This window comes from Cnephaeus nilssonii, assembly GCF_951640355.1.
Source record: "Cnephaeus nilssonii genome assembly, chromosome: 13".
Taxonomy (NCBI): domain Eukaryota; kingdom Metazoa; phylum Chordata; class Mammalia; order Chiroptera; family Vespertilionidae; genus Cnephaeus; species Cnephaeus nilssonii.
In genome coordinates, this window is record NC_137084.1 from 8,522,399 (window position 1) to 8,548,714 (window position 26,316).

General features: G+C 36.4%; 1 protein-coding gene across 4 annotated transcripts in view; it reads left to right on the forward strand.

The window, feature by feature from the left end:
* The window catches only part of HIPK3 (homeodomain interacting protein kinase 3), a 64,931-nt gene extending 39,157 nt beyond the window's left edge, over positions 1-25,774 (forward strand). Inside the window, exons 3-17 of one of the 4 annotated variants that reach the window (XM_079787676.1) lie at positions 5,440-5,563; positions 8,033-8,152; positions 9,595-9,681; positions 10,168-10,352; positions 12,313-12,472; positions 12,843-12,966; positions 15,879-16,000; positions 16,304-16,431; positions 16,522-16,683; positions 16,840-16,902; positions 17,202-17,495; positions 17,772-17,912; positions 19,301-19,536; positions 20,876-21,003; positions 21,869-25,774. In XM_079787676.1, coding sequence (XP_079643802.1) covers positions 5,440-5,563; positions 8,033-8,152; positions 9,595-9,681; positions 10,168-10,352; positions 12,313-12,472; positions 12,843-12,966; positions 15,879-16,000; positions 16,304-16,431; positions 16,522-16,683; positions 16,840-16,902; positions 17,202-17,495; positions 17,772-17,912; positions 19,301-19,536; positions 20,876-21,003; positions 21,869-22,342 — 2,548 coding nt within the window. In that variant the 3' untranslated portion in view covers positions 22,343-25,774. The remainder of the gene's footprint in view (positions 1-5,439; positions 5,564-8,032; positions 8,153-9,594; positions 9,682-10,167; positions 10,353-12,312; positions 12,473-12,842; positions 12,967-15,878; positions 16,001-16,303; positions 16,432-16,521; positions 16,684-16,839; positions 16,903-17,201; positions 17,496-17,771; positions 17,913-19,300; positions 19,537-20,875; positions 21,004-21,868) is intronic. The other 3 variants (XM_079787677.1, XM_079787678.1, XM_079787679.1) reach the window with 3 other exon arrangements.
* Positions 25,775-26,316: the final 542 nt, after the last annotated feature.

Below are 26,316 nucleotides of genomic sequence, written 5' to 3' on the forward strand. Positions count from 1 at the left end.
TGAGATATCTGCTAGATACTCAGAAGAGATGTTGAGTAGGCAGTTGGGTACATAAATCTGGACTTGAGAGAGGTCTGGATTGGAGATACACATTTGGGGGCCTTATGAATAGAGGTGGTATGTATTTAAAACTGTGATTGGATAAGATTGCCTTAGGGAAGTGAATGTACATAGAGATAATAGATATCCAAAGGCTGAGCCTGGGGGCACTCCAGAATTTATAAAGGTTGTGGAAATGAGATGAAACTAGAAAGGAATTTGAGAGGGGAGAGCGAGAGAGGTAAAGAGGAGAACTAAGTGGTGTTCCGGAAGCCAAATGCGTACAGTGTTTAGTGCAGGAGAACACAATCAGCTTTGTCGATGCTGTAAGTCAAGTAAATTAAGGATGTGGTGATGCAGTGGCTGATGGTGACCTTGACAAGAGCTATTTTGGTGGAAAGATGGGGTAGTGATTTGAGTGAGTTCAAGTAGAGGCAGAATTGGAGGCATCTTTTCTAAACAGTGCTTCAAGAAGGACCTGGTGTAAAAGGAACGTAGAGAAGCGTTATGGCTAAAGGAGAGTGTATAAATGAGACATTTTTCAAGATGGCAGATGGGGGATGGTCTTGTATATGGAGAGATATTGATAAGAGAGAGTGGGAAATTGGTGGTATACTTCAGTAAGTGAACATGGATACCTTAGATAACAGCACTGACAGATGCAAGTGGGCTAGTACATGTGGGGAGAATGTAGAAGTTTCTTTCAAATTCCATCTTTTTTTGTTTCCAGTAAAGTAGGATGCAGTGAAAACAATCAAGAATGAGGATGGGGGAGGAGGTGGTAGTTTGAGAAGAGAGGTGTGAATTAGGAAAGTGGGAGCATGACTAACTTAGGGGAATGTATGTATTGTTTTATATTTTACACACATTCTCTTACTTAGTCCTTTATTATTTTTTTAATAATATGTTTTTACTTATTTCATAGAGGAAGGGAGAAGAAAAGAAAAATCAATCAACCACAGTTTGGTTGATTTGCATATTAGCCTTTTAGTATATAGGATTGCCAATATATGGACAAGGGGTTCTTATTATTTTAGTGCCCTAGAAGTTTGATAAAGGGGTATACCTGTACAAGATTAACTCATAAAGCCTGATTCATTGAACAAAATAGAAAAATCAATAGTTCTTTTAACACTAGTACCTTCTTTTCCCTTTTGGATATACTGTATATTCCATCAAAGGCATTTCTGTACTGGCTAGTTCTGTCCTAGGCAATATGTACTTGTATTTGGTGTATAGACTCTGCTCTGACCTTCTTTAGCACTGGAGTGTATTCTTACTTAGTAGGCTGGTGAGCTGACATGGCTTCTCTTGCTTAAGTTCTCATTTTTCATAATAGCCCAGAAGTGAAAACAATTGAAATGCCCATCACCTGATGAATGGATAAATAATTATGGTATATCCATACAATGGAGTACTATTCAGCAATAAAAAATGAAGTACTGATACATGCTACAACATGGTTGAACCTTGGAAACATTATGCCAAGAGAAAGAAACAAGTCACAGAAGACCATGTGTTGTTTTATTTCCTTGGTATGAAATGTCCAGAATAGGCAAATCTAAAGAGACAGAAGGTAGATTTGTGATGACCTAGGAATGGAGGTGTTTGGGACAAATGAGGAGTGACTGCTAATGGATATAGGGTTTCTTTGGGATGATAAAAATGTTCTAAAAATTGACTGTGGTGGTGGTTGCACAATTCTGTGAACATACTAAAAACCATTAAATTTTACCACTTAAATGGGTGAATTATATGGTATGTTAATTATATTTTAATAAAACTGTTACTTTAGAAAAATGCATTCTGCATCTTTCTCTACCTCAGAGAAGACCGTCCTTATTTTAGTATTTTTATCTTTATTGAGTTTACCATTTTCAAGTTTCTGTTGCATTTCATTTATTGTCACAAGTAGAGAAGTATGTAGATATATGTTTGTATAGGAGCATCATCAAGAGAAGCCTAGATAGCTGCACCTTGCAGTCTTATTGAGAGACATTACCTGAGAGAATCATCAGCTTTGTCATTTCAGAAATTGTTTGATCAAGGTGCTAGACCTGACGGACCTATGTTGTTCTGACACTAGAGTCACAAGAAGCTAAGACTAGCAGTACTATACTGATGTTCTTGTTGGTCTAACTGATATATTCTCTGTCTGTGGGAAAACTAAGTTAGTAGCCATATTCATGATAGCCATGAAATCATCACATGAGTTCAAAGTTTAATGGCATTTGCCGTGGTAACCTAAAGCACCTCTCTCTATTATAAGAACACTACAGGCCTGATGCATGAAATTCATGCAAGGGGCTCAGCCCTCGCAGCTGCAGCGGCTTGCCTTGGCCCTCGCAGCCCTGGCTTCGTCCAGAAGGTTGTCCAGAAGGTCGTTTGGCTGTCCGGTCTAATTAGCATATTACGCCTTTATTATTATAGATAAGTGTTTCTAACACTGGACGTACTGAGTTCCTGAACTGAGAAACATCTTTTCCTAACAAGGCTGGGTTTCTTCTGTCAGTAGTTGAATTTTCAGTTCAAAAAGTAAATAAAAGTTAAATAAACCAAATAAAATACTCCATTAATAGTCATCTTTTCTGAGTGACAGTACTTCACTATGTTCTTATTTGAGGCATCTACTGCCAACATTCCCTTCTGGGGTCTAGCAAAAGTCCTACAAACCATCTAGAGTTTAGTTTCCCACTTAAAGAAGTTTTTTTTTCAGCTTACCCACTTTATACTTTGTCAGTGTTTCAAAGTTTTAGAAAAGCAGAAAGGATTTGGTCTTAATATGATAAAATTGATTGAAAGCACATGGCAAGAAAAAAGAAAAGAAAGAAAAGAAACAGCATTTAAGGTAGAGATTGCCTTTTTTTAGCATATGGCCTAGTTTTTTGAGTTTGTGGTTTTGACACTTGCCTGCTAATTGTGATAGAGTGGTAAACAGGTTTATTTATAGTCTCCATTCAGTAGACATGTTCAATGTGTGCCTTGCCTGTTCTGCAAAAGTTCAAATGAAGTTTATTCCCTCTGTATCCTTAGCACTGCCACATTTTTGGTGCTCAGAAGGGAGTTAAGGTAGATTGCAAAGGAAGCAGAAGAATGTTGCACATATCAGAATCCCTGCTATGATCATTTGTATAGAAAAATATATTTAGCTCAGGGGAAGAATTTGAGAAACAATTAAGAAGCGACTAAAAACGTAAGCTTGATTCATTACCAAGGGATGCATTATTCTTTCATGCATAGTCCAATTCTTAGAGTTTATTTTATTGTAAGACTGGCTGGTAGAACACTGACATCTCTGACAGTTTCATCTAGATTATGAGTGCTTTAAGGTATTGCTTCCCAGCCTTTTACATGTAATGATACACATAGAAAATGATAATATTTTATGGCATACAAAATAGTGGCGATAATCTAGTAGACACCACGTTAACCAAGTAATCAAAGTGAACATTATCAGGAATGGAAATCAAAATTGTATGCCACCTGATAGCATATAATGAGAAAATATCAATTCTGTAATATTCCTCTTAAAGATTTATAAACCAGATATAATTATGAGTAAACATCAGACATATCCACATTAGGGGGGACATTTTACAATAACTCGTCTGTAATGTCTCAGCCAATGTCAAGGAGAAACGTAAGGAACTATTTCACATTGAAATAGACTAAAAGAGCCTGACCGGTGTGGCTCAGAGGTTGAGCATCCACCTATGAACCAGGAGGTCACGGTTCGATTTCCGGTCAGGGCACATGCCCGGGTTGCTGGCTCATCCCCAGTATAGGGCATGCAGGAGGCAGCCAGTCAGTGATTCTCTCTCATCATCATTGGTGTTTCTATCTCTCCCTCCCTCTCCCTTCCTCTCTGAAATGAGTAAAAAAAAACCAAACATATATTTATATATAAAAAAGAAAAAGATTGAAAGAGATAAGACAACTAAATGCAATGCATGATTCTGACTTGGACATACCATCTAATAAAAGGGTAATATGCAAATTAACCATCACCCCATCACAAAGATGTCAGAGCCCATAGCCACAAGATGGCAGCACCCAGTCCTCTCAGCCCCGCCGGAGTCCCCCAGTCCTGTGGGGGGGGGGGGGGGGGGCGGGGCAGCCGCTGAGAGTGGGCAGCGTGAGCAGCCTGGTGGAATGCTTGCTTTGTCGTCACGGCGGTGAGGCAAGCGTTCCACCCTGGCCGTGGAGGGCCTCTGGGCAGCAGGCACGGAGTGGTGGTGGTGGCGGTGGGGGACGCTTGTGTCATCGCCCCGGCGACGAGGCCAGTGTTCCGTGTCCAGCCGCGGATGGGCCTCTGGGCCACGGAGAGCCTCTGGGCAGCGGGCGCGGAGCCGCCAGGAACCGCAGAGAGCTACTGGCGCACGGATTCGTGCGCAGGGCTACTAGTTGTTAATATAATTGGCCAAACTTTGAGTCTGAGGCTTAGATGTAGAGAAGTATCAGTGTTCATTTCCTGATTTTGATGATTGTATTGCATTTATTTAAGAGAATATTCCTGTTTGTAGCAAATACAAAGTATATAGTTATTTGGCAAATTATTCCCAAGTGGTTCAGGAAAAAAATTTCATTATACTATTCTTACAACATCTCTGTAAGTTTGAGATTGTTTTTAAAATAGAAAATACTCACGAACATGCAAATCTAGTAAACTCTGAATGTGTGACTTACTTTGGAGTTACATAGCTTTATTGTGGAGCCCGTCTTAGGTTATTAATCTTCTCATGGGAAAGCCATGTGAAGTAGAAACATAATGTATGTGGGAATGATATCTTTCATGGAATACATTTTCTAAATAATCAAAGCTCATTAAGTGCTAAAATGCTTTTTAACTGTTTTGATATATCCTCTACTTTTCGGCCTTTTAAAGCAGAATATATTGAACTTGGTCTTGTCTCTTTTGGATGACTAACGTCTCTAATTATGTGAATATTTATTATCCTGTTCTGAAATATTATCTAAGTCTAGATCCACTTGTAGCCTTTGGGGTTTTATTTTGTTTTGGTCTTATCTCTCAATGTCTGGTTTTCAGTTCTGTTGATGTCATAGTGCATGTATTTAATAGTTTGCCAGTTTTCTTTCTAGTGTTTTATATCTAATCTGCTGTAGTCTCAAAAACAAGTGTATGCTTTTTCCTTTTTAATGTTATGTTAATAAAACCATGAGGTTTAAGTGTAGATATTTTATCAAAGTGATGTTGTACATACTGCACCTTCTAAAGCTTAATTCAGGATCATGACTAGGTTTCAAAGAGTTCTGAAAAGTGAAGAGTTACTATAAATAGAAGGTATCTTTTTCTGTCATTTATTAACTTTCCTTAGAATGTCAGATGAAATCAGATACTTTTAAAGGAAACCCATCCTGATTTTTTTTTTTAAATTTCAGAGCTCCAGAGATTATATTGGGGCTGCCATTTTGTGAAGCCATAGACATGTGGTCATTGGGATGCGTGATTGCAGAATTATTCCTTGGATGGCCGCTCTACCCAGGAGCCTTGGAGTATGACCAGGTAACAGAGCTGTCAAGAGAATCTAGTCGAATTGGTAGATTGTAAAGAAAAATAGTAGATTACTAAGAATGCATTTCTTTAGGTATACAATACATGTGGAAAATCTTTTAAAAATAAAATGTCTAGATCTGAGATCTTGTGGATTTTAAATTCAAGATCTCAAAACTGTGTTTGATTTTTAAAAACTCTTTTATAACACTAAGTAAATTTCATAAATAAAGTTAGAGTCCACAGGCCCAAAAACCAGTTTCATAAAGTTCGTGTGAGATTTTTTTTGGCATCATTTTTATATTATTGGACTGTGTCCATTTAAATAATAGTGCTTTAGCAGTGTGAATAATAAATTGGGAGTGAATGGATGAGGTCATTAGAGAGGCAGGTATACTGATTAGGAGGCGTGTGAAATTGTATAGCTCAGAATTGAAGAAGACCTGAAATAGGGATGGAGGAGAGGGCCAGTTAAGAAAAGTGCCATGAGGTAAAATGGTTACGGTTTTGGATGTTGGGGAGGGTGATGAGGGAGAGAGACTTGTCTGGCATAAATTTCACGTTTCTGATTTGTGTGGTTGTGTTGCTGTTTATCAAAGGGGGAAGACATGAGGATTAACAGATTTAAGGGAAAATCAGTTTAGAATATGTTCACTTTGAAGTACCTAAAGGCCAGCTGATTGGAGAGTTTCAATTAGCAGTTGAATCTACAGTTCCAGAGCAAGAGTTAAATATTTCGAGTTAGAGATAAAACTAGGGACACATGGGCTTGTAGAGGGCAGGAAGAAGACATATAAAACTCTTGAAGGCAATGTCATGGAGGAAGGCAATTAAAGAGTGTCAAGAATTAAGAGGCCAACCAGAAAAAATGTGGAAATGGAAGGAACAGAGTTTTTAAGTAAAAAGGTAATGGGTAATAGTATCAAGGTAGGAAAAGGATTAATATGGGACTATTAAATATGTCAATTATTAATAGGCCATTACTTGTCTTAACCATATTATGGGAGCGATAGTAAAATTCAAATTGTAGTGTGTTGAGATGAGAAGTAAGATATAGGCTACTATTTTAAGACTCTTAAGTGAATGAGGAAAGAATTTTAAATAGTTAAAGGAAATTTTGAGGGTGATAGAAGATATTAATCATTTATGTAAATTGAGGGGAATGATGTCAGAGAGAGGAACAAATAGAAGATGCAGGGGAGGATGGATTAATTAATAGAGCAGAGTCCTTAAAGTTTAAAAAATGAGAACCCTGTGTTCTCAAACACACGTTAGAGGAGTTAAGCCTCTTTTTTTCCCTGTGCTGCTTAGCCATTAAATTGGAGAACGGATATTTGAGGGTCTGCTATGTATCAGACATTATCATGGATGTATATTTAAGTTAACAAAACAAAGTCCTTCCCTTCATGAAACTTTACATTCTCATGGAGAGTAGGGTAAGAAAATAGAAAGTAATCATAGAGAGCTATCAGCTGGTAGAAAGTATGGTGGAGAACAATACAACAGAGTAGGGAAGATATGGGTTACTGAAGAGGGAAGAGCTTATTATTTATTGGTGGGTCGTGGGAGGCCTCATGAATAAGGTGACATTTGAGCTGAGAGCTGAAGGAAGTGAAAGATGAGCCATACAGATGTCTGGGCAAAGAGTGTTCCAAACAGAAGGATATTAAGTTCAGAGGCCCTGAGGCTGGAACATTTCAGTATTCTGAGAGTGCTCATCTATACCCATATCTCTTCTACTGACTCAGCCAAGCCAGTGACATGGATGTGGTCGCTCCAGTGCTCCCATAGTCGTAATTCACCAAGTCTCTGTCAATCTAAGTCTCTCTTTAATCCACTCCTTCCTTTCGATCCCTACAGTCTCTCAGTTCACGCCCTCATCTCTCCTCTGGCTTCAGCTTCTCAACCATTCTTAGATGTTAAAAATGTAACTTGTCAGTTTCCTGCCTAGATGTCTCCAGTGGTTTCCCATTTTATTTTACCTCCTGGAGTAAATAAAATCCTTTTGCCTCTAGTTCAATTTCATCTCTTGCCATTTCTCCCTTATTGAACCTCTGTGCTTCCACTCTGAATGTGTGGGCATTTTCTCCTGATTTTCCATATTATAACCTTAACACAAATCATAATAGATTAGATTTCCCCCACTCCTCCAGGGCTAACAAACTCTTCCTTATTTGTTCTTTAAGACCCAACTTGAGCATCACCTCTTCTGGAACTTATTTTAGGTATCCCTTTCCTTCTGTGTCTTTCCATAAAGCATGCATTTATTATGGTATTTATTATAATTATATGATACTTATAACTGCATTATAATTATTGACTCGTGTATTCCCCACTAGACTGTGAATTTCTTGAGGGCATAGACTATATCATTTAATTCTTGACCTGATACCTAGCATAATGTCTGATATATAATAGGTATTCAATTAATATCTAATGCATGAAAGAATAAACTCTTCTGTTTTGTAAATTATTTTTCAGATTCGATACATTTCTCAGACTCAAGGTTTACCAGGAGAACAGTTGTTAAATGTGGGTACAAAATCCACAAGATTTTTTTGCAGAGAAACAGATATTTCTCATTCTGGTTGGAGATTAAAGGTAATTCATTTAAAAAAATATATATATTTAGAAAAACATTTTTCTCAGATGTCTCATGTGCATGGATAATGCCCTCCATGCTTATTTTTATTTTATTGCATTTTTCCTTCTTTTGAATTTTCATTTTTGACATAGATACCCCTCCCCCCACTCCTTAAGGAGGAAAGCCCTTTTTTGAATGTCTTAGCTCATTCTCTGACCTGGCAACATAATTATTAACTTATCTTAAATGATTTAAAAAAATTTTTTTATGAGTATAATTACTTTTGTTCTGTGTGTTTGATCTTCTTTATCCAGGTCTACATTATTAAGCTTTATAGGACAAGGACTGAATCTAACCACTTAGTACATAACCCAAGTACTGAATTTATTCCTGGATCTTTGGAGGATCAATAAATCCTTAATGTAATATTAATTTTGTAATTATTTTGTTTAAGGAATTTGTTGTATGTATATATATTTTTTACCTGAACCAAGCTCTTTTAATTTTTTTGTATTTTAATAAAAATACATTTATGGTAGTTACTCCTTTGAAACTACTACTTGCCTTAAAACAGTGGTTCCAAACGTGGGACACATGCCCCACAGGGGGGCAATTTGATTTTTAAGGGGGGCAATTCAAGAATGAGTATTAACAATGAATTTTTTGCATTTCTTATGGTTCTATGGACCTCATATACAGTATATAAATATGTATTGTGACATATTTATGCATTTCAGTTCTCATATGTTTAAAAATTTTTTTTACATTTTTTTTTTATTGATTTCAGAGAAGAAGGGAGAGGAAGAGAGAGACAGAAACATCAATGAGAGAGAATCATTTGATTGGCTGCCTCCTGCACACCCCCTACTGGGAATCGAGCCCAAAACCCAGGCCGTGCCCTTGATTGGAATAGAACCCGGGACCCTTTAGTCCACAGGCTGATGCTCTATCCACTGAGCCAAACCAGCTAGGACTATTATATGTTTTGAAACTTTATTTGCTAATTTTTTCATATCACTTTATATTATTATTATTTTTAATAATTTCTTAGTGATTTCTTCCTCAGTACTTGAACTGTCCTTTCGTTCTTTTATTTTTCTCTTTCATGTTGCCATGTTCTTTTTTTTTTTCCTCCATTTTTTTTATTAAGGTATTATATGTGTACATATGTTACCATTGTTGCCATGTTCTTTGGAAGCTTGTTTAGATCAAGTTAATGGAATTTTAGGCCTCTTCCATGTAAATAGGAGTTCACTTTTTGAATAATAAGAATTATATGTCACAGGGAGGCATCAGGATTTTAGAGATGCTTAGGTGGGGCATGGCCAAAAAAAGGTTGGGAACCACTGGCTTAGAATATTCAATATATTAGACTAAATATGCCAGAATTAAAGAAATAAAGAATTTACAAGTGATGGGTAATAACATATTATTTTCCCTCTTTGATATATTCAATAAGACACTAGAAGAACATGAGGCAGAGACAGGAATGAAGTCTAAAGAAGCCAGAAAGTACATATTCAACAGTCTGGATGATATAGTGCATGTGAGTACCACAGTCACAGTTGTGAATCCTACATGCTAAAGGTGCTGGGCTTGATTGTCAAGGGTATGAAAACATTTTCTAAATGACTAGAATGCTTGCTGTTTTTAACTCTTTCAGACAAAATTGATTTTAAGTTTTTAATCTTTCAGGAACTATAAATTGTATTTGTCTTTATTAAGTAATTTATACAATCCTGTTTTTTAGTTAAAAAATGTATTTTTTTAAAGGGAAAATCCTAGCAAACAAATTTCTTTATATCTCATTAGAAATGGATTTGTTTAGGGAAAAGGTTTTTTTTCCTTCTTTGAACCCTATTTGATGCTTGAAAACATTTTGAGAATTTGTTAAGCTCAACTGTTCTTTCTTGTTTCAAAATAATTATAGTTCTTTGTTCTTTTCTATGTTGTGGTGCATTTTTTTTAACTGAAATTTTAGCGTATGAGATGACTTATTTTTATTTGATGACTTGACATTTTGATTTTGCAGGTGAACACAGTGATGGATTTGGAAGGAAGTGATCTTTTGGCTGAGAAAGCTGATAGAAGAGAATTTGTTAGTCTGTTAAAGAAAATGTTGCTGATCGATGCAGATTTAAGAATTACTCCAGCTGAAACGTTGAACCATCCTTTTGTTAATATGAAACATCTTCTAGATTTTCCTCATAGCAACCAGTATGTTACTTTAAAAACTTTTAAAAGTGATTCTGGGAAAATAATAATAATAATAATAAATATATATATATATATTATTTTATTAGGTAGGATATATATATATATATATATATATATATATATATATTCATCCTACCTAATAAAATAGTAATATGCAAATCGACCGCACCTTCGCCATGCCCAAGCCACGCCCACCAGCCAAAGCCACACCCACCAGCCAATCAAGGCGAGTATGCAAATTACCAAACAAAGATGGCAGTTAATTTGCATACGCTGAGGGAGGGAGGAGTGAAGACTGAAGACAACTTAGAAGGAAGAGGGAGGAAAAGCGGAAAGCAAGGTGGCTGCTAGAGGGAAAGCCCGGGCGGGGTGGGGCGGGGCGGGCAGCAGCGGCGCGTGGGTGCAGGCGCGGCGGCCGCAACGGCGGCGGCGGTGGTGGCAGCGCACGTGGCCGCAACGGCCGCTTGCAGGGTTCTTCCTGCAAATGGGCTACTAGTATATATATAAAAGCCTAATATGCAAATTGTCTCTGTGCGAGTTCAACCAGGAGACTGATCACTCGCTATCACGTGTGCTGACCACTAGGGGGCGGCGCGGAACAAAGGAAGGCCCTGGCCAGCAGCCAGCAGCCAGGGAAGGGAGGCCCCAGCCGGCAGCTGGCAGCTGGGGAAGGGAGGTGCCAGCTGCCGGAAGGTCCCGATTAGCCCTGATTGTTGGCCAGGCCTAGGGACCCTACCCAAGCACGAATTTTGTGCACGAGGCCTCTAGTATTGTCTATAAAAAAATTAGTGTGTTAAAAACAATTCAATTATTTTATTCAATATAAGTAATTGAGTCAAAAGAAGTCACACTAACTTGGCCAAGGTCATATGGGCTAGTAAGTGGCAGAGTTGAACTAGACCATAAATCTCAATTGCACTGCAGTGTTCTTTTTCCAAAACACTTGTACTGGAAATGACTGAGTGATTTTGTTTTTATATGATAGTCTTATCTTAATAACCATATATGCGTGTGTGTGTGTGTGTGTGTGTGTGTGTGTGTGTGTGTGTATTAGCAGGAAAGTTAACAGTTTTTTCTCTTTTGAGTCCCCCAAACTCTTGTTTTCAATTTCCCTTCATACCATTTGCTTTCCTCCCCTCCCCCTTTTCTCCTGTGTTATGGAGGAAAGGAGGTGTTTTTTTAACGGGGTAGTAGAGAAAAATGTATGCTCAAATTGAGAACGCCTTAACAGAATCACCTTAGGCGAACCTTGCAAATTCTTTGAACCCCAGACCTTTTTTTTATTTTAATAGGCTGAAGGGATAAAGTATATGATTTAAAACAGCATCTGTTAATATTTTAGAAAGACTGCATGAAGAAGGTATAGGGATAACTGATATCTGCTAATTGTGGATTACCCTTAAAATTACACCCCCCCTACTGGGGATCCACCCTGCAGCACGGGCATGTTCCCTGACTGGGAATGGAACTGTGACCTCCTGGTTCATGGGTTGATGTTCCACCACTGAGGTATTTTTTATAAAGTTGAACTACTATCTCCACTCCTCCAAACTTAAAAAATGTCTAGTGGTTTCCATATATAAGCACTTTGAAAATAACATGATAACTCCATAATTGGTACCATTAATTTAGGGATGTGGAGATCTAGAAATTTAGGAAAAATTATTTAGGGTGGAGGGGAGAGGGGTCATAAAATTATATGGTGCTAACAACAAAAACAAGCTTATTGTTGCTTTTATGTCTTAAAAAATATTGCAGATACAAGATAACACTTGCTGGCTTTAAAATTAAATCTTGTAGGATTTTCTGGTAGAAAGAGTATTGGAAATAAGCAGATTAAGTGCAAGTCAGAATCTTTCTCCTTTGGAAATAATTTTTTAATGTACATTGATTTTAGATTATTCTATACCTTTAAAATAATATTACAGTGACCTCTCCCTTACTTTTTTTTGTTTTGCAGTGTAAAGTCCTGTTTTCATATTATGGATATTTGTAAGTCCCACCCAAATTCATGTGACACAAATAATCACAATAAAACTTCACTTTTAAGACCAGTTTCTTCAAATAGTACAGCTAATCTGGCAGCAAGCTTTACTAAACTTGGCACATTAAGAAGTCAGGTAAGAATCTAAGAATTTATTCTTTTTATGATTGCTCATTTTGCTTTTGAAGTCTCATGTCAGCAGTTAGAAGTTACGGTGCTGGTGAGGTCTTCTATGGCTGTTCTATTAAATATCTAATATTTCAGGGAACAACTGGAACAGACCTACCCAAATTCATTTGTTTCTTCTCACCTTTCATTCTTTCAATACCCTCTACCTGCCCTCTGTGCCACAATTCTATGAATAGTAGAACTCAGTAAAGTCAGTGTCTGGACCCATTTTTATCATAGAATTAAGGTTTTAAGAAATGTGTTTTAATTCTCTTTATAAAGCATGTGTGTAGCAATAAGACTGCTCTGTATAATGCCACGTACATTGCTCATTTCAGGCATTAACCACATCTGCACACTCCGTTGTGCACCATGGAATTCCTCTGCAGGCTGGAACTGCTCATTTTGGCTGTGGTGATGCTTTTCAGCAGACACTTATTATCTGCCCCCCAGCTATCCAAGGTATTCTTTCATTTAAATTACACTTTGAATTTAGGCATGCATTATTCTTGAACAAATTTAGTTATTCCTTAAATATATTGTACAGCTTTTGCTACCTTTAGTGCAACATTTGCATTTAAGCTTGTCAGTAGCCTTAGACCAGTGACAGAGTATTGGAAACTCTTTCATCATTGACAACACGGGTCATATGACAGTTGTATTTCTTGTAGAGTCTAGCACGATAAAATACCTTAGTAGAAATTAATGAGCTTGAAAGCTATGGGTTGTCCTGTACTGAGTATCACTGCTCCAGAAGTTCAGCTAAGTACATATTATCTATCATCACTAGACAATAAAGTGACTGAGAGTTCACCTGGTTAAGTTTTGGTCAAAGGAATTCTGTCCCAGATGTTATAGTCTTGTTCTTGAACCATATCTTAGTTTTTTGTTTTTCAAAAGGATTGATTTTGACTAAATCAAATTTCTTACGTAGATAAAAATACCAAATTAAATCCTCAAGTGTGATGGGTGGCAGAATTCCTTTGAAGAGGCCATAAATTCTCAAAGGGGAATTTCTTCGTGGTTCTTAGTGGGTGATAGCAGCAGATTTTGTGATTGGAATAACGAGAATAAAACCCTACTTCCTAGATCTTTCATAGCATCTTGTTCTTGCTAAGATTTAACATCTAGTTATATCTTAAAAAAGCAAGAGGTTAATTATAATTGGGGCCCTGACTGAACCTTTGAAACATGATGTTAATACTGTATGTATAGGTATGTATGTGTAAGTAAAAATTGTTGCTAAGTCTGTATACCTGGGGTATAGTTCTGTTTCTCTGATTTGCTGTGTTATCCTAAACACATCTGTTAACCTGTTTCGTCTTAGTCAAAGGAAACAGGCTGAATAGATCCTGTCTTAGTCATTTCTAGCTCTTAATATTTCTGGATTCTGAAGGTTATTTGAATTTTATATTTGATTTAATAATTTAAGCAATTTAAAAAATTTAAAAAATCTACCACAATGCTTAACAAAGCACCAAGAAGAATATGTTTGTTGCCTTGATTGGCTGGTAACAAGAGATATGAAAACATGTCAACTCTATAGCCACTTTTGTTTTACCCGTGTAGATTTACTTTCATCTTTTTTATATATATTGGGTTTTTCATATAAGGTCTTATTGAAACGTTTGTATCACTAAAAATATTTTAAAAAAACCAACTTAGATCAGTGGTCGGCAAACTGTGGCTCGCGAGCCACATGCGGCTCTTTGGCCCCTTGAGTGTGCCTCTTCCACAAAATACCACGGCCTGGGCGAGTCTATTTCGAAGAAGTGGCGTTAGAAGAGGTTTAAGTTTAAAAAATTTGGCTCTCAAAAGAAATTTAAATCGTTGTACTGTTGATATTTGGCTCTGTTGACTAATGAGTTTGCCGACCACTGACTTAGATGATTGCTTCACAAGATGAGCTTGTGGTTCAATGGTGGACTATTCCTGTGACAGTGACTCATGGCTGGTATCTAATAATGAAAACGAAAATACCTACATCATTATATTGTCAGGACTCTTAAAGATTTTGCTGTGTTTATTTACTTGATTTTTCTCAACTATAAAAATTTTAAGCATATAGAAAAGTTTGAAAAATAATACTATGCCTTTTACCCTAAATTCAACAAATGTTAACACTTGATAAAAAAATAATTAGACCTCTTCAGGGGAGAAGATAATAGGAGAATTCTTCTTATCTTAAAATATTAATTATGAGGAAAATTTAAGGACAGTGTGATTTTTGTTGGGATTTGAGAATTTGCTCTGCCCTTTAATCCTTGTTAAAGTGAATTATGAGATTATCTATGCTGCAATATATCTACATTGCTGGGTATGCTTATAGTCCTTTTCTTGGATAATTTGCTGATCAAGACATACTTTTTTGAAGGGGCAAGAAAGTCAGTTTATAAAAATAATCTGTAAAAAAAATAATCTGTAGATCTTTGTTAAATTTAATTCAGATCTAGTTCTTTAGGTGGAGCTCAGAACACCCAGGCAGTAAGATAAACTCCTCTGTGCAGAAAATAAACACAACAAAATAAACTTTTCCCTTTGGAATTTAAAAATTTTTATTTTTCAATTATAGTTGACGTTCATTGTTATTTTGTATTAGTTTCAGGTATATGGCACAGTGGTTAGACAATCACATAATTTTACAAAGTGATCCCCTCAATATTTCCAGTACCCACCTGGCACCATACATAGCTATTACAATATTTTTGACTATATTCCCTGTGCTGTACTTTATATCCCCATGACTAGTTTATAACTACTAATTTTTACTTCCTAATCTCTTCACCTTTTTACATAGCTCCTCAACCCCCTCCCCTCTGACAACCATCAGTCTATTCTCTATATCTGTGAGTCTGTTTCTATTTGTCTGTTTATTTATTTTGTTCTTTAGAGTCCACATATAGGTGAAATCATATGGTATTTGTCTTTCTCTGACTTATTTCACTTATTAGCATAGTACCCTCCTCTTTAGGATTAACACTTAAATATATTCATGCAATAAAAATTGTAAAATTATCTTTCAGTAGGAAAAGAAGACAATTATATTTTTCTCTAATGGCCAGTCAGATATACCTAAGATCACTTTTATCTAAAATTGATTGTATTAAACAATCTGCCAACCTATATTGAAAGTAACTGCTGCAACAAATTGCTTTATAACAATTTCTGGAATAATGTACCAGAAGGTAGATAAAATGTACATTGCTTTCCTACTAGATTACTTTGTTAGTGTTAATGAAAATTTTATGTAGGGGATGGTTTTACAATTCAAACCAGATTTTAAACAATTGTTTAAATTTATAAGAGTTTAGGAAGAAAAATTCTTAGTCTCTGAGTTAACTTATGTTTGAGAACTATTCTTTTCTATTTCACAGGTATTCCTACAACGCATGGTAAACCCACTAGTTATTCAATAAGGGTAGATAATACAGTTCCACTGGTTACTCAGGCCACAGCTGTGCAGCCACTCCAGATCCGACCAGGAGTTCTTTCTCAGGTGGGTAATAATTCATCCTTTCTGCATATGTGCTGTCCTCCTTATACTCAAGTAGGGGTACTGATCCATTTGTAAAATATCAGCCTGTGATGTTGGGAAACAATGAAAATAATCTGGATGGAAATTCAAGCCTTTGTAGATTATTGACTTTAACTTTTAAATTATTAGATGATTGTTTAATGTATTTTTGATTTTAGGATCTAATGATGAATGATTTGTAACTTTTTCCCCTTCCCTCCCTCCCTCCCTTACTCCCTCTCTTCCTTCCTTCTCTTTGTTGTTGTTTGTTTGTTTTTGGTGCAGCAGACATGGTCTGGTAGAACACAGCAGATGCTGGTACCTGCCTGGCAGCAAGTAACACCCTTGGCTCCTGCTGCCACTTCGTTAACTTCTGAGGGTGTGGCTGGTTCACAAAGGCTTGGAGACTGGGGGTAAGTTAGAAACAAAAGTACTTTTTTTGAATAGTTTGCAAAATAGTTTTTGTTAAAAAAGAAATTCAACTTTTTCAACTTTCTCCTTAGGAAAATGATTTCACACAGTAGTCATTATAGCTCAGTGATGCCGCAACCTCTTCTAACCAATCAGATAACTTTATCGGCTCCTCAGCCAATTAGTGTGGGCATTGCACATGTTGTCTGGCCTCAGCCTGCCGCTACCAAGAAGAATAAACTGTGCCAGAACAGGTTGGTGTTGATATTTTAACTTTGCTCTGCATTTTGAGAATTAATCTTTAAGATAAATTTTGCATGTACACTAAAGGGTCACTCTGTTGTATTCAAAATGACCTCTTTGATAGCTTTGTTACAAACACTAAGCCAGCTCCCTTCTCAATTTCTCAGAGGTATTTTGGTAAAACTAATGGAATGGGAGCCAGGAAGAGAGGAAATAAATGCTTTCAGTTGGTAAGACTGTCTTTATTGCCCTTTTGATATATTACCTACCTATAATTTTAGACCATTTTAGACACAGATATCACATTTACAAAAAAAAATGGCCATTTGAATGTAATAAATGCAACCTACATTAATGTTTCTAGAGATAATATTTTATGTTTTACAAAACTTATCTGTATGTTAGTGTGTTATATACATGATCTTGAACCAAGTGAAAATTCACATTATTCATTTTAATGAGATTTCTTAGAAAAATGTCATGTTCATATTTTGACTATAGAAATGACATGTTATTTCTTTGATTGCAGGAGTAATGCATTGCAGAATACCAATATCCCACATTCAGCATTTATTTCTCCAAAGATAGCAAATGGGAAAGATGTCGAGGAAGTAAATTGTATAGAAACACGGGACAATCATAACTCAGTAGAGGCAAGAAATTGTTGTGAAACATCTGTCAGGCAGGACCCTGATACATCAGTTTCAGACAAGCAGCGGCAAACCATCATCATAGCTGACTCCCCAAGTCCTGCAGTGAGTGTGATCACTATCAGCAGTGACACGGACGAGGAAGAGACAACACAGAGACATTCTCTCAGAGAGTAAGTGCCAAAGCAGTTTCCTGTGTTGATGCTGCACCCTTAAATAGTAACGATGGCGCCCCCTGGTGTGGCGAACAATAACTTTCTGTAACCTAGTGTCTTTGGAGTAAACTTCCTAAATAGTATTTAACATGGTGATAGCGTTTTCCCTGTATTTATTAGCTTTTGTCTATGTAGGTTACTCTTAACTGATTCATATACTTAGATGAATTAAATTTTGGCTACTTGACAATATCTTCTCATTTTTAAATTTCTCTCCCCCTTCTCTCTTACTAGTTGTAAAGGTAGTCTAGATTGTGAAGCTTGCCAGAGCACTTTGAATATCGATCGGATGTGCTCATTAAGTAGTCCTGATAGTACTCTGAGCACCAGCTCCTCAGAGCAGTCCAGCCCATCCCCTTGCAAGAGACCTAACAGGTAAAGGAATTTTATTTTATTTTATTTTATTTTTTTAGGTAAAGGAATTTTAATAGTGGCATATAATACATATGAAGTTAACTAAAAGCCTATGATTTCTTTTGTAGTTGTTTAAATTAATAAAGATTTTAAAAGAATCATCTGTTTTTAAAAGGGTAAAAAGCCAAAAACTTCAACTTTAGCTTCATACACTGTTATTATAACTTAAGTTTTGAATAAGAGCATACACTTTAGCAAGATAAAACAAGACTGTTTTGCATAATAAAGTGATGACCCAGTGTCAATAGAATATCTGCTGTGATTCTTTCTCTCATTGGTGATTGATTAGCGCGGTTTCATCCATATTTCCTTGCCTACCCTTCCTTTTGCCCAGGAACATGGATTGCCACTAGGGTAGTGAGCTTCCTCTAGCCAGCATGATGCGCTAACACATTAAGTGATTTGCCACAAAAGTTTAAGCGAAATACATTTGATTTTAGCTTTTAGGATTTTTTTGATTTTTTTTAGTGAAAACAAAATTTGAATAACTTTTAGGTCTTAATTTTATACATTTGTCTTCTCTTTTTCCTTAGTCAGGTATTGCATACTTATAACCAAAGCTCTGTGAAAGACAAAGTAATTTTAATACATCTTCTTATAAATTGCTTATAATGTGGTTTGGAAGTTGATACTACACACACATATACATAAATATGTACGTACATATGAAAACATGTATATATAAATGTATGTATAAGATATATGAATAAAAATATGTAACCAAAATATACCTATAGAAAGATGCTTCAAAATGTTAAATATGAAATGAATGATTAAGACAGACAATAAATGCTGTAGAAATCACAAGGAGAGAGATTGTCAGGGCCCAAAAGGGTCAGGAAAAGATGAGAAGTAATGGGATTCTTGCTAGGCCTGCAGAGGAGTGGGGAAGACCTTTCAAATAACTAGTAGGTTAAAAGGACACAAGGCACCACTGAAGAGATGTATTTTAACGTTAGAATTGAATCCGAAATGTCCTTAGTGTTTAGACATGTCATTTAAATTATCCAGAAGAGTGCTGCTTTTGTAGTATTTGATGAAAAGTTCTGGAATTTATAAAGTGGGATTTATGAACTACTAAGGATCAGCTGGGAAAGGAAAGAAGAGAAAATCCAGTGCTAAAAGGAGGTTCCTAAACAGGACAGGATTGGGATTATCAGTCGGAAGAGAGAATTAACATGAGAGTATAAAAAATTTATGGAAAAAGCGTTATTGACCAAGGAAGAAGTCATAATTAGATATGAAATAATTGAATAAGTTTGTTGCCAATTTGCTGGAGCCTGGATATCATTTAACTTTACATTTAATGTAAAATGCATATTATTCATAAAAGTACTTTCTTACTGTAGTATGTCAGATGAAGAGCAGGAAAGTGGTTGTGATACTGTGGATGGCTCTCCAACATCAGACTCTTCGGGACACGATAGTCCGTTTGCAGAGAGCAGTTTTGTGGAGGACACTCATCAGAACACAGAACTGGTGCCCTCTTCCAACACAGAACCCAAGCCAGCTGTCTGTACTGTTGTGGTGCCACCAATGGGACTAGAGAATGGATTAAATGCTGATGAGCATATGGCAAACACAGGTAAGCTGAGTCCTCCCTATTTCTTTATAGTCCCTTAAAAGGCCTTTTTATTTTTATTGTTGGAGCTATTACAGATGTCTCTATTTCCCCCTGCTTTGCCCACTTCCCCCAGCCCCCGCTCCCTCTTCCTTCTGGCCATCACACTGTTGTCTGTGTCTGTGGATTATGCATATATGTTCTTTGGTTAACCCCTTCACCTTCTTTCATTCAGCCCCCCTTCTCCCTCTTCTCTGACAGCTGTCAGTCTATTCCACATAGCCATGCCTGTGTTTCTATTTTGTTCATCAGTTTATTTTGTTGATTAGATTCCACATATGAGTGAGATCATATGGTATTTGTCTTTCTCTGACTTGCTTACTTCATTTAGCATAATAATCTCCAGGTTCGTCCATGCTGTCACAAAAGGTAAGATTTCCCTCTTACAGCCGCATAGTATTCCATGGTGTAAATGTACCACAGGTTTTTTTTAATTCACTCCTTTACTGGTAGGCATTTGGCTCTTTCCAGATCTTGACTATTATAAATGATGCTGCTGTAAACATAGGGGCGCATCTATTCTTTCAAATTGGTGTTTCAGGTTTCTTAGGTTATATTTCCTGAAGTGAGATCGCTGGGTCCAAAGGCAGTTCCATTTTTAATTTTTTGAGGAAACTCCATACTGTTTTCCCCAGGGGTTGCACCAGTCTGCATTCTCACAAACCGCACTAGGGTTTCGAGCCTTTTCTCCACATCCTCCCGGCACTTGTTTGTTGATTACTGATGGTAGCTATTCTGACAGGTGTGAAGTAATATCTCATTGTGGTTTTAATTTTCATCTCTCAGAAAAGTTTTTTTAGTTTTTATTTTCACATGAGGACATTTTTTTCCATTGATTTTTAGGGAGAGTGGAAGAGAGAGGGAAAGACAGAGAGAAACATCGATGTGAAACACATTGATTGGTTGCCTCCGCACAAGCCCTGACCAGGGCCCGGGCCAGGGAGGAGCCTGCAACTGAGGTATTCTGGTGCCCCTAACCAGAATAGAACCCGGGACCCTTGGGTCCACAGGCCGATGCTCTATCCCCTGAGCCAAACCGGCTAGGGCTAAAAAGATTTTAATTTAGGAACACAGAGAATAGTATTACCAAAAGTCATCTCTGAATTTCCAACTTGATCTTGCCAAGTTGTACAAAAGAAATCTCTTCTTATGTCATCCAGTGCTTGGAAATCATGAGATCCCTTTTCTTTTTATTTAATTTTAAGGTTCTCAAATCATTATTGTGTAAAATATCTAAAGACCTTTCTAATTTTTATATGAGAAGGAAAAAGCATTAATGCTTTAACATTTTGCTCATTGCCAGATTCTATATGCCAGCCATTAATAAAAGGACGATGTGCTCCTGGAAGATTGAACCAGCCTTCCACAGTGGGTACTCGTCAGCAGAAACTGACATCAGCATTCCAGCCGCAGCATTTGAATTTCAGTCAGGTACGTTTGTCGTTTGTGAATTTATAAGAAAGAGCCTTTGGAATTTAAATGCAGCAGTATTTCACCTAAGGGGAAAAGGTTCTGAAACCGTATGCAATCTTAATAAAGTTTACCCCTTTCCTTATCCCAGGTGACTAAAGAGTAATAAACCCGATATCGGAAAATTAAGCAGATTATCCACAGAAATGGAATGCCTCAGAAAAATGAAGCTCTTAGATTCTCTTAAATATAATTTTTAGTGTGTTTGTTTTCTTAGACCCTTTAAATCAGAATGCACAGTAATGGATTGGTGGCTACATTTCTTATGTGTTAGTCATGGTGATAGTGAGAGATGATGTCTTATTGAGTACTTTCCATCGATTCAGCACGGTGCTCAGCAGTGAGTTTCCAAACTTGGGGAAAGAAAAGATCACAGCTATTGGAGTAAGATCTGTGTCCAAATCCTGGTTTTGCCAAATATTACCGTAGCCAGGTCTCTTCAGCAAATCTGAACCACAGTTAATGGGAATAATAGCTGTATTATGGGGTTGTTTTGGAATTAAATAATGTCTTGTATGTAAAATGTTAGCTCTACGCATGATAAGTATTCCTCAAATGGTAGCTATTAGTTGTAGTGGTGGGGGATAGTGATTATTATTATAATCATAATCATAATGTTATTATCATAATATGTAGTAATAAATATTACAATGTTAGTACTAATATGTATCTTTTTTCTCTTGATTTATACTTAGTGCAATCTAAGATCTGAGAGATCCTCTATGAGATATCAGTCACAGAGTTTATTGTAATTTCCCTTTTCCTTTTCTTTTTAACTTATAAATATGTATTTAGTGTGTTTTGTCTGCTTGTTTGTTTTGGATAGGTTCAGCACTTAGGATCTGGGCATCAAGAATGGAATGGAAACTTCGGACATCGAAGACAGCAAGCTTATATCCCTACTAGTGTTACCAGTAATCCATTCACTCTTTCTCATGGAAGTCCCAATCACACAGCTGTGCATGCTCATCTGGCTGGAAGTACGCACCTTGGAGGACAGCCCACTCTACTTCCATACCCAACAGCTGCCCTCAGTAGTGCTGCACCAGTGGCCCACCTCTTAGCCTCTCCATGTACCTCAAGACCTATGTTACAGCATCCGACTTACAGTATATCCCATCCTAGTGGCCTAGTTCACCAGGTCCCAGTGGGCATAAATCCCCGCCTGTTACCATCCCCAACTATTCATCAGACTCAGTACAAACCAATCTTCCCACCACATTCTTACATTGCAGCATCACCTGCGTATACTGGATTTCCATTGAGTCCAACAAAACTCAGCCAGTATCCATATATGTGAAAACTCAAAAGGAGTATATTGAAGAAGCTCAATGATAGAAACATTTGATTAAAAATAAAAACATGGTATTTAATAAATATTAGCCATGGCACAAGAAACTTATTTTTGAATCATGTAGACTTGGGTGCAATTTAAACAACTTTGAGCTTTAAAAAAAAAAAACAAACTCACTTTTAATGTGTTTTGCACATTTGGTATAACTTGTCTTTGGTCATGTTATCTTCTTATGTAGTAACTCTAGACAGGTGACTTATGGGAGCAGAAGTCCAGTTTTGCTCCTGCTATTTTTTATAAAATTGCCTTCTAACTAGTGCAAGACACGTCCACATTTGGGAAGCCATTCTGTGTACAGACTTAGAGCAACAGATGCACATATGTCAAAATTACAGCATACCAGTGAATTGTATTATCCGTGTCTTAGTGTATACATGTTGGGTCACTTACCTAAGAAATTGAGCTATTGTTCCTTACATTTGCATGTGTCTTTGCATGGGCAAAACGTTGCCTCGACTTTGCTCTTAATGTTGTTCTAATACTCTCAGCTGCATTGTAAACCGTTCCCACACATAGTGCCTTACATATTGGAGGTTGTTAATGTTATTTCCTATATATAAACGTTGAGGACTGCAGCACTTAAAAGTCAGACCTACTCTTTATTTTCTTTTGATAGAGTAATGTTCATTTTTGGTTTTGTGTGGTATGATTTCAGGTTGTAGCTGTTTTTTCCTTACTAAGAGGGCAGCATGTTTGCTATAGCTGAATTCTGCTGTCTGAATTTTCAGAATGATCTAGCTTCAAGAAAAGCAAGCAGTTAGTAGTGCTTAAGAAAAATTGATTCAGTATCTAATGGATAGTTGATATCTGTCACAACACAGCATTTTATATACAGTTAAGTAAAACTGCTATACAATCTAAGTTTATTTTGGGAGTGTTTGCTGTATAATTGGATTTAATAAAATATTTAGAGGTTCAGTAGGCATGACTTTGAGTAGATAATGAAAGAAAATGCAAATTGCTCATTGATTCATGATGTGGTTTCATCTTAGCTTGGGCAAACCATGCAGTATTTAATAAGTAGTAGCAGAATATTTACTATTGAAGCTTGAAAAGATGTGAGTTCTTTGTGTGCAATTTTTCATTTATGCATGTGAGGGTTTTGGTTGTTTTTTTAAAGTATTTTTACATTGTAGTACTTGTTTGCTTGTTGGTGGTGTTTGCTTATTTAATACATTCCGTCAGGGACAGAAATTACATGCATTTCTTCCTAGGAAGTGTGTCTTGGGTTTTTCCTTTCTTACTCTCTCTTTCGTTTTTTTGGTGATGGTGGTGGTGTTTAAATGAAGTTGCTTTACAGCACCAAAGACTTAATCATCCATTTCCTATATAAAAGGTAGCTACTTTTTTGCATAGACCTCAAGTATATTGTAGTGTAGAGGTGGAATGTAAGGAAAGGTATTAAACAGGCTGTGTTTTAGCTTATGGGCAAGTAATAAATTGTATCATTTATCTTGAATGTATCATAGATAAGCTGCTATATAACGATTGCCACTTCAGATAGCTGTGAAATTAGGTGATTAACTAGTTGTTACTTAGCCTTCTAATTTCTGTATAAGTCTAATTACATGAAATAGAAGTTGGGGTTTTGATTTTTTACTTTGCTTTTCTGTTTGGAGTGTCATTGTAACTACTGTATTGTAAATGATGGAAAATAATTGCATATGTTATTTTGGGTGTGTTAATTGCATCAGTATTTTATCTCTATTAATGTTTGTGCTCATCACTGCATATAAAAACTTGGATGTATCAATGTAACTTAATTTTTTATTTTCATACTGGCATTGTAGACACTTGAGAAAGCTGTATCTTGCAGGCTTGACTTAACTTTTTTTCCTTAAAAATCTGGAATATAATCTTACAGCATTTACTGGAATAAACAGTACAAAGCATTTGAGTGTAAAGCTCTCCAAATGTTTTGGATTTATAGCATTTCTTTGATAAATGAATTGCATACCACTAGTACAGCTCTAGTACAGTGTTGACAATAAGCTAATGATGGACAAACTTTTCTTTACTCCATTAACACAAGCAGTGTTTTATTTAATAATCATCAATGAAATAAATGTGCCTGAAATTGATTTTAAAATTTACAGTATTAGATCATAAAATAAAAACCAGCAGTACATTTTTAGTCACACTGAAAATGAAGGACTTAATTTTCCCCACAAGTTTCAGTGTTTTTAGTAATCAATTCTATGCATTTTATATAAATAGAAATATGTATATATTACACAAAAAAGAGTAGCCTAAGATTAATTTAAAAGATTATTTACAGATGGCAAATTTATGGAGTCACTATTTAAATAAACGCCGTTGCCCTCCACAGCCTTCTAATTTTATTTATGTGGTCCAGCAGCTTACTGGTATCTGGTCACTTCTTGGAAAAGAATCAGTGCTGGCAGCGGAAACTGGAAACAGGTGCAAAGGATCGATTGATGTTTGTACCTCAACAGGTACAAAACCGGCGCAGTTTTTTATTCAGAGCCATTTTCACTCCCCTGAAATGTCCTCTTTTCTGTTTTTCAGTTCCACGACTACGATGGTCTTGTTAAGTAGACAGTACATGATAAACTTCAGTGTTTTCATAGTAGTAATGCTTGATAAAGGCATACCCCAGTTAAATACATCACTCTGAACTGATTCTAATCATGGGCTTTTTATGTGTTTAAAAATAAAAAATGTTAAAGCCTAAAGCGTATTGACAAAAAAGGTTTGGATTTATACCTTCTTTAAAGCCATTTTTACCAGTTTTCTTTGGTTTTAATGCTTTCTTAAATAAAACACTGCATGAATTTCAAGTTGCGTATTTGCATACTATTTTAATTTACAAATTATTTTTTATCAAATATCCTGATATTTAGTTTACTTTTTTTTTCCTTCAGGGTGTTTAAGTATGTTACTGTAGTAGCAAAGCCTTTTCATTTTAAAAATCTCTACTACTTATTTTAAACTTTGTTTGCATTAAGTAAAAGTTAAATCATACACTGCAAGGTGTAGGAGGACTATTTTAATGAACCAATGATAGATTTGATTACTAAGTTTGAACTGTTAACTGTTTAACAATCTTAGACTTGTGGCTTTCTTTCTTTGGTTTGTTTGTTTTTGCTTTTCTATGCTACACTAGTTTGCCATGTAGCAATTGCACTGTGCAATATTACAATAAGGACTGGGAAAATTTTTATGGATTGTAATGTCTATTACGGTTTGCGATAGTATTTCTCTCTAGTTCTCAGTGATTTAAATGTGACCAAGCCTTCTGTACTTTGTCACAAAAAGCGGGTTTTCCAGGTGACTATTTTGGTGAGTGTCAAAATAAGAATTTATGGTGTATTACTGTCGATTCACTTTGAATTAAAATATATATATTGCAGCAAACAGCTTGTTGACTTTTTTTCCAACCCAGGACTGCTTATAGGGTAGGGAAGGGATTGGCTAGTACAGTGGTCGGCAAACCGTGGCTCACGAGCCACATGCGCCCCTTGAGTGTTTTAACGCCACTTCAAAATAGACTTGCCCAGGCCGAAAATCGACTTCTGCGCATGGGCCACGAAGTTTCAATCGCACTGTATGTGCACGCCCGCACGTGGTATTTTGTGGAAGAGCCACACTCAAGGGGCCAAAGAGACGCATGTGGCTCGCGAGCCGCGGTTTGCCGACAACTGGGCTAGTAGCATTTAGAACCTAACTTCATTTCAGTTAATTCTCAGAACCATTTGTGTGAGATAGGTATTATTATCTTTATTATAGAAATGAGGAAATGGGTCAAAATATCTAGGTAAGTTGACCAAAGTCACACTGCTAGTGAATGGTGAATCTGGGATATGACCCAGGCTGTTTAACTGTAACTAGTTTACTTTCCACTAGTTCTTTTTATTTTTCAATTACAGTTTACTTTCAGTATTTTGTATTGGTTTCAG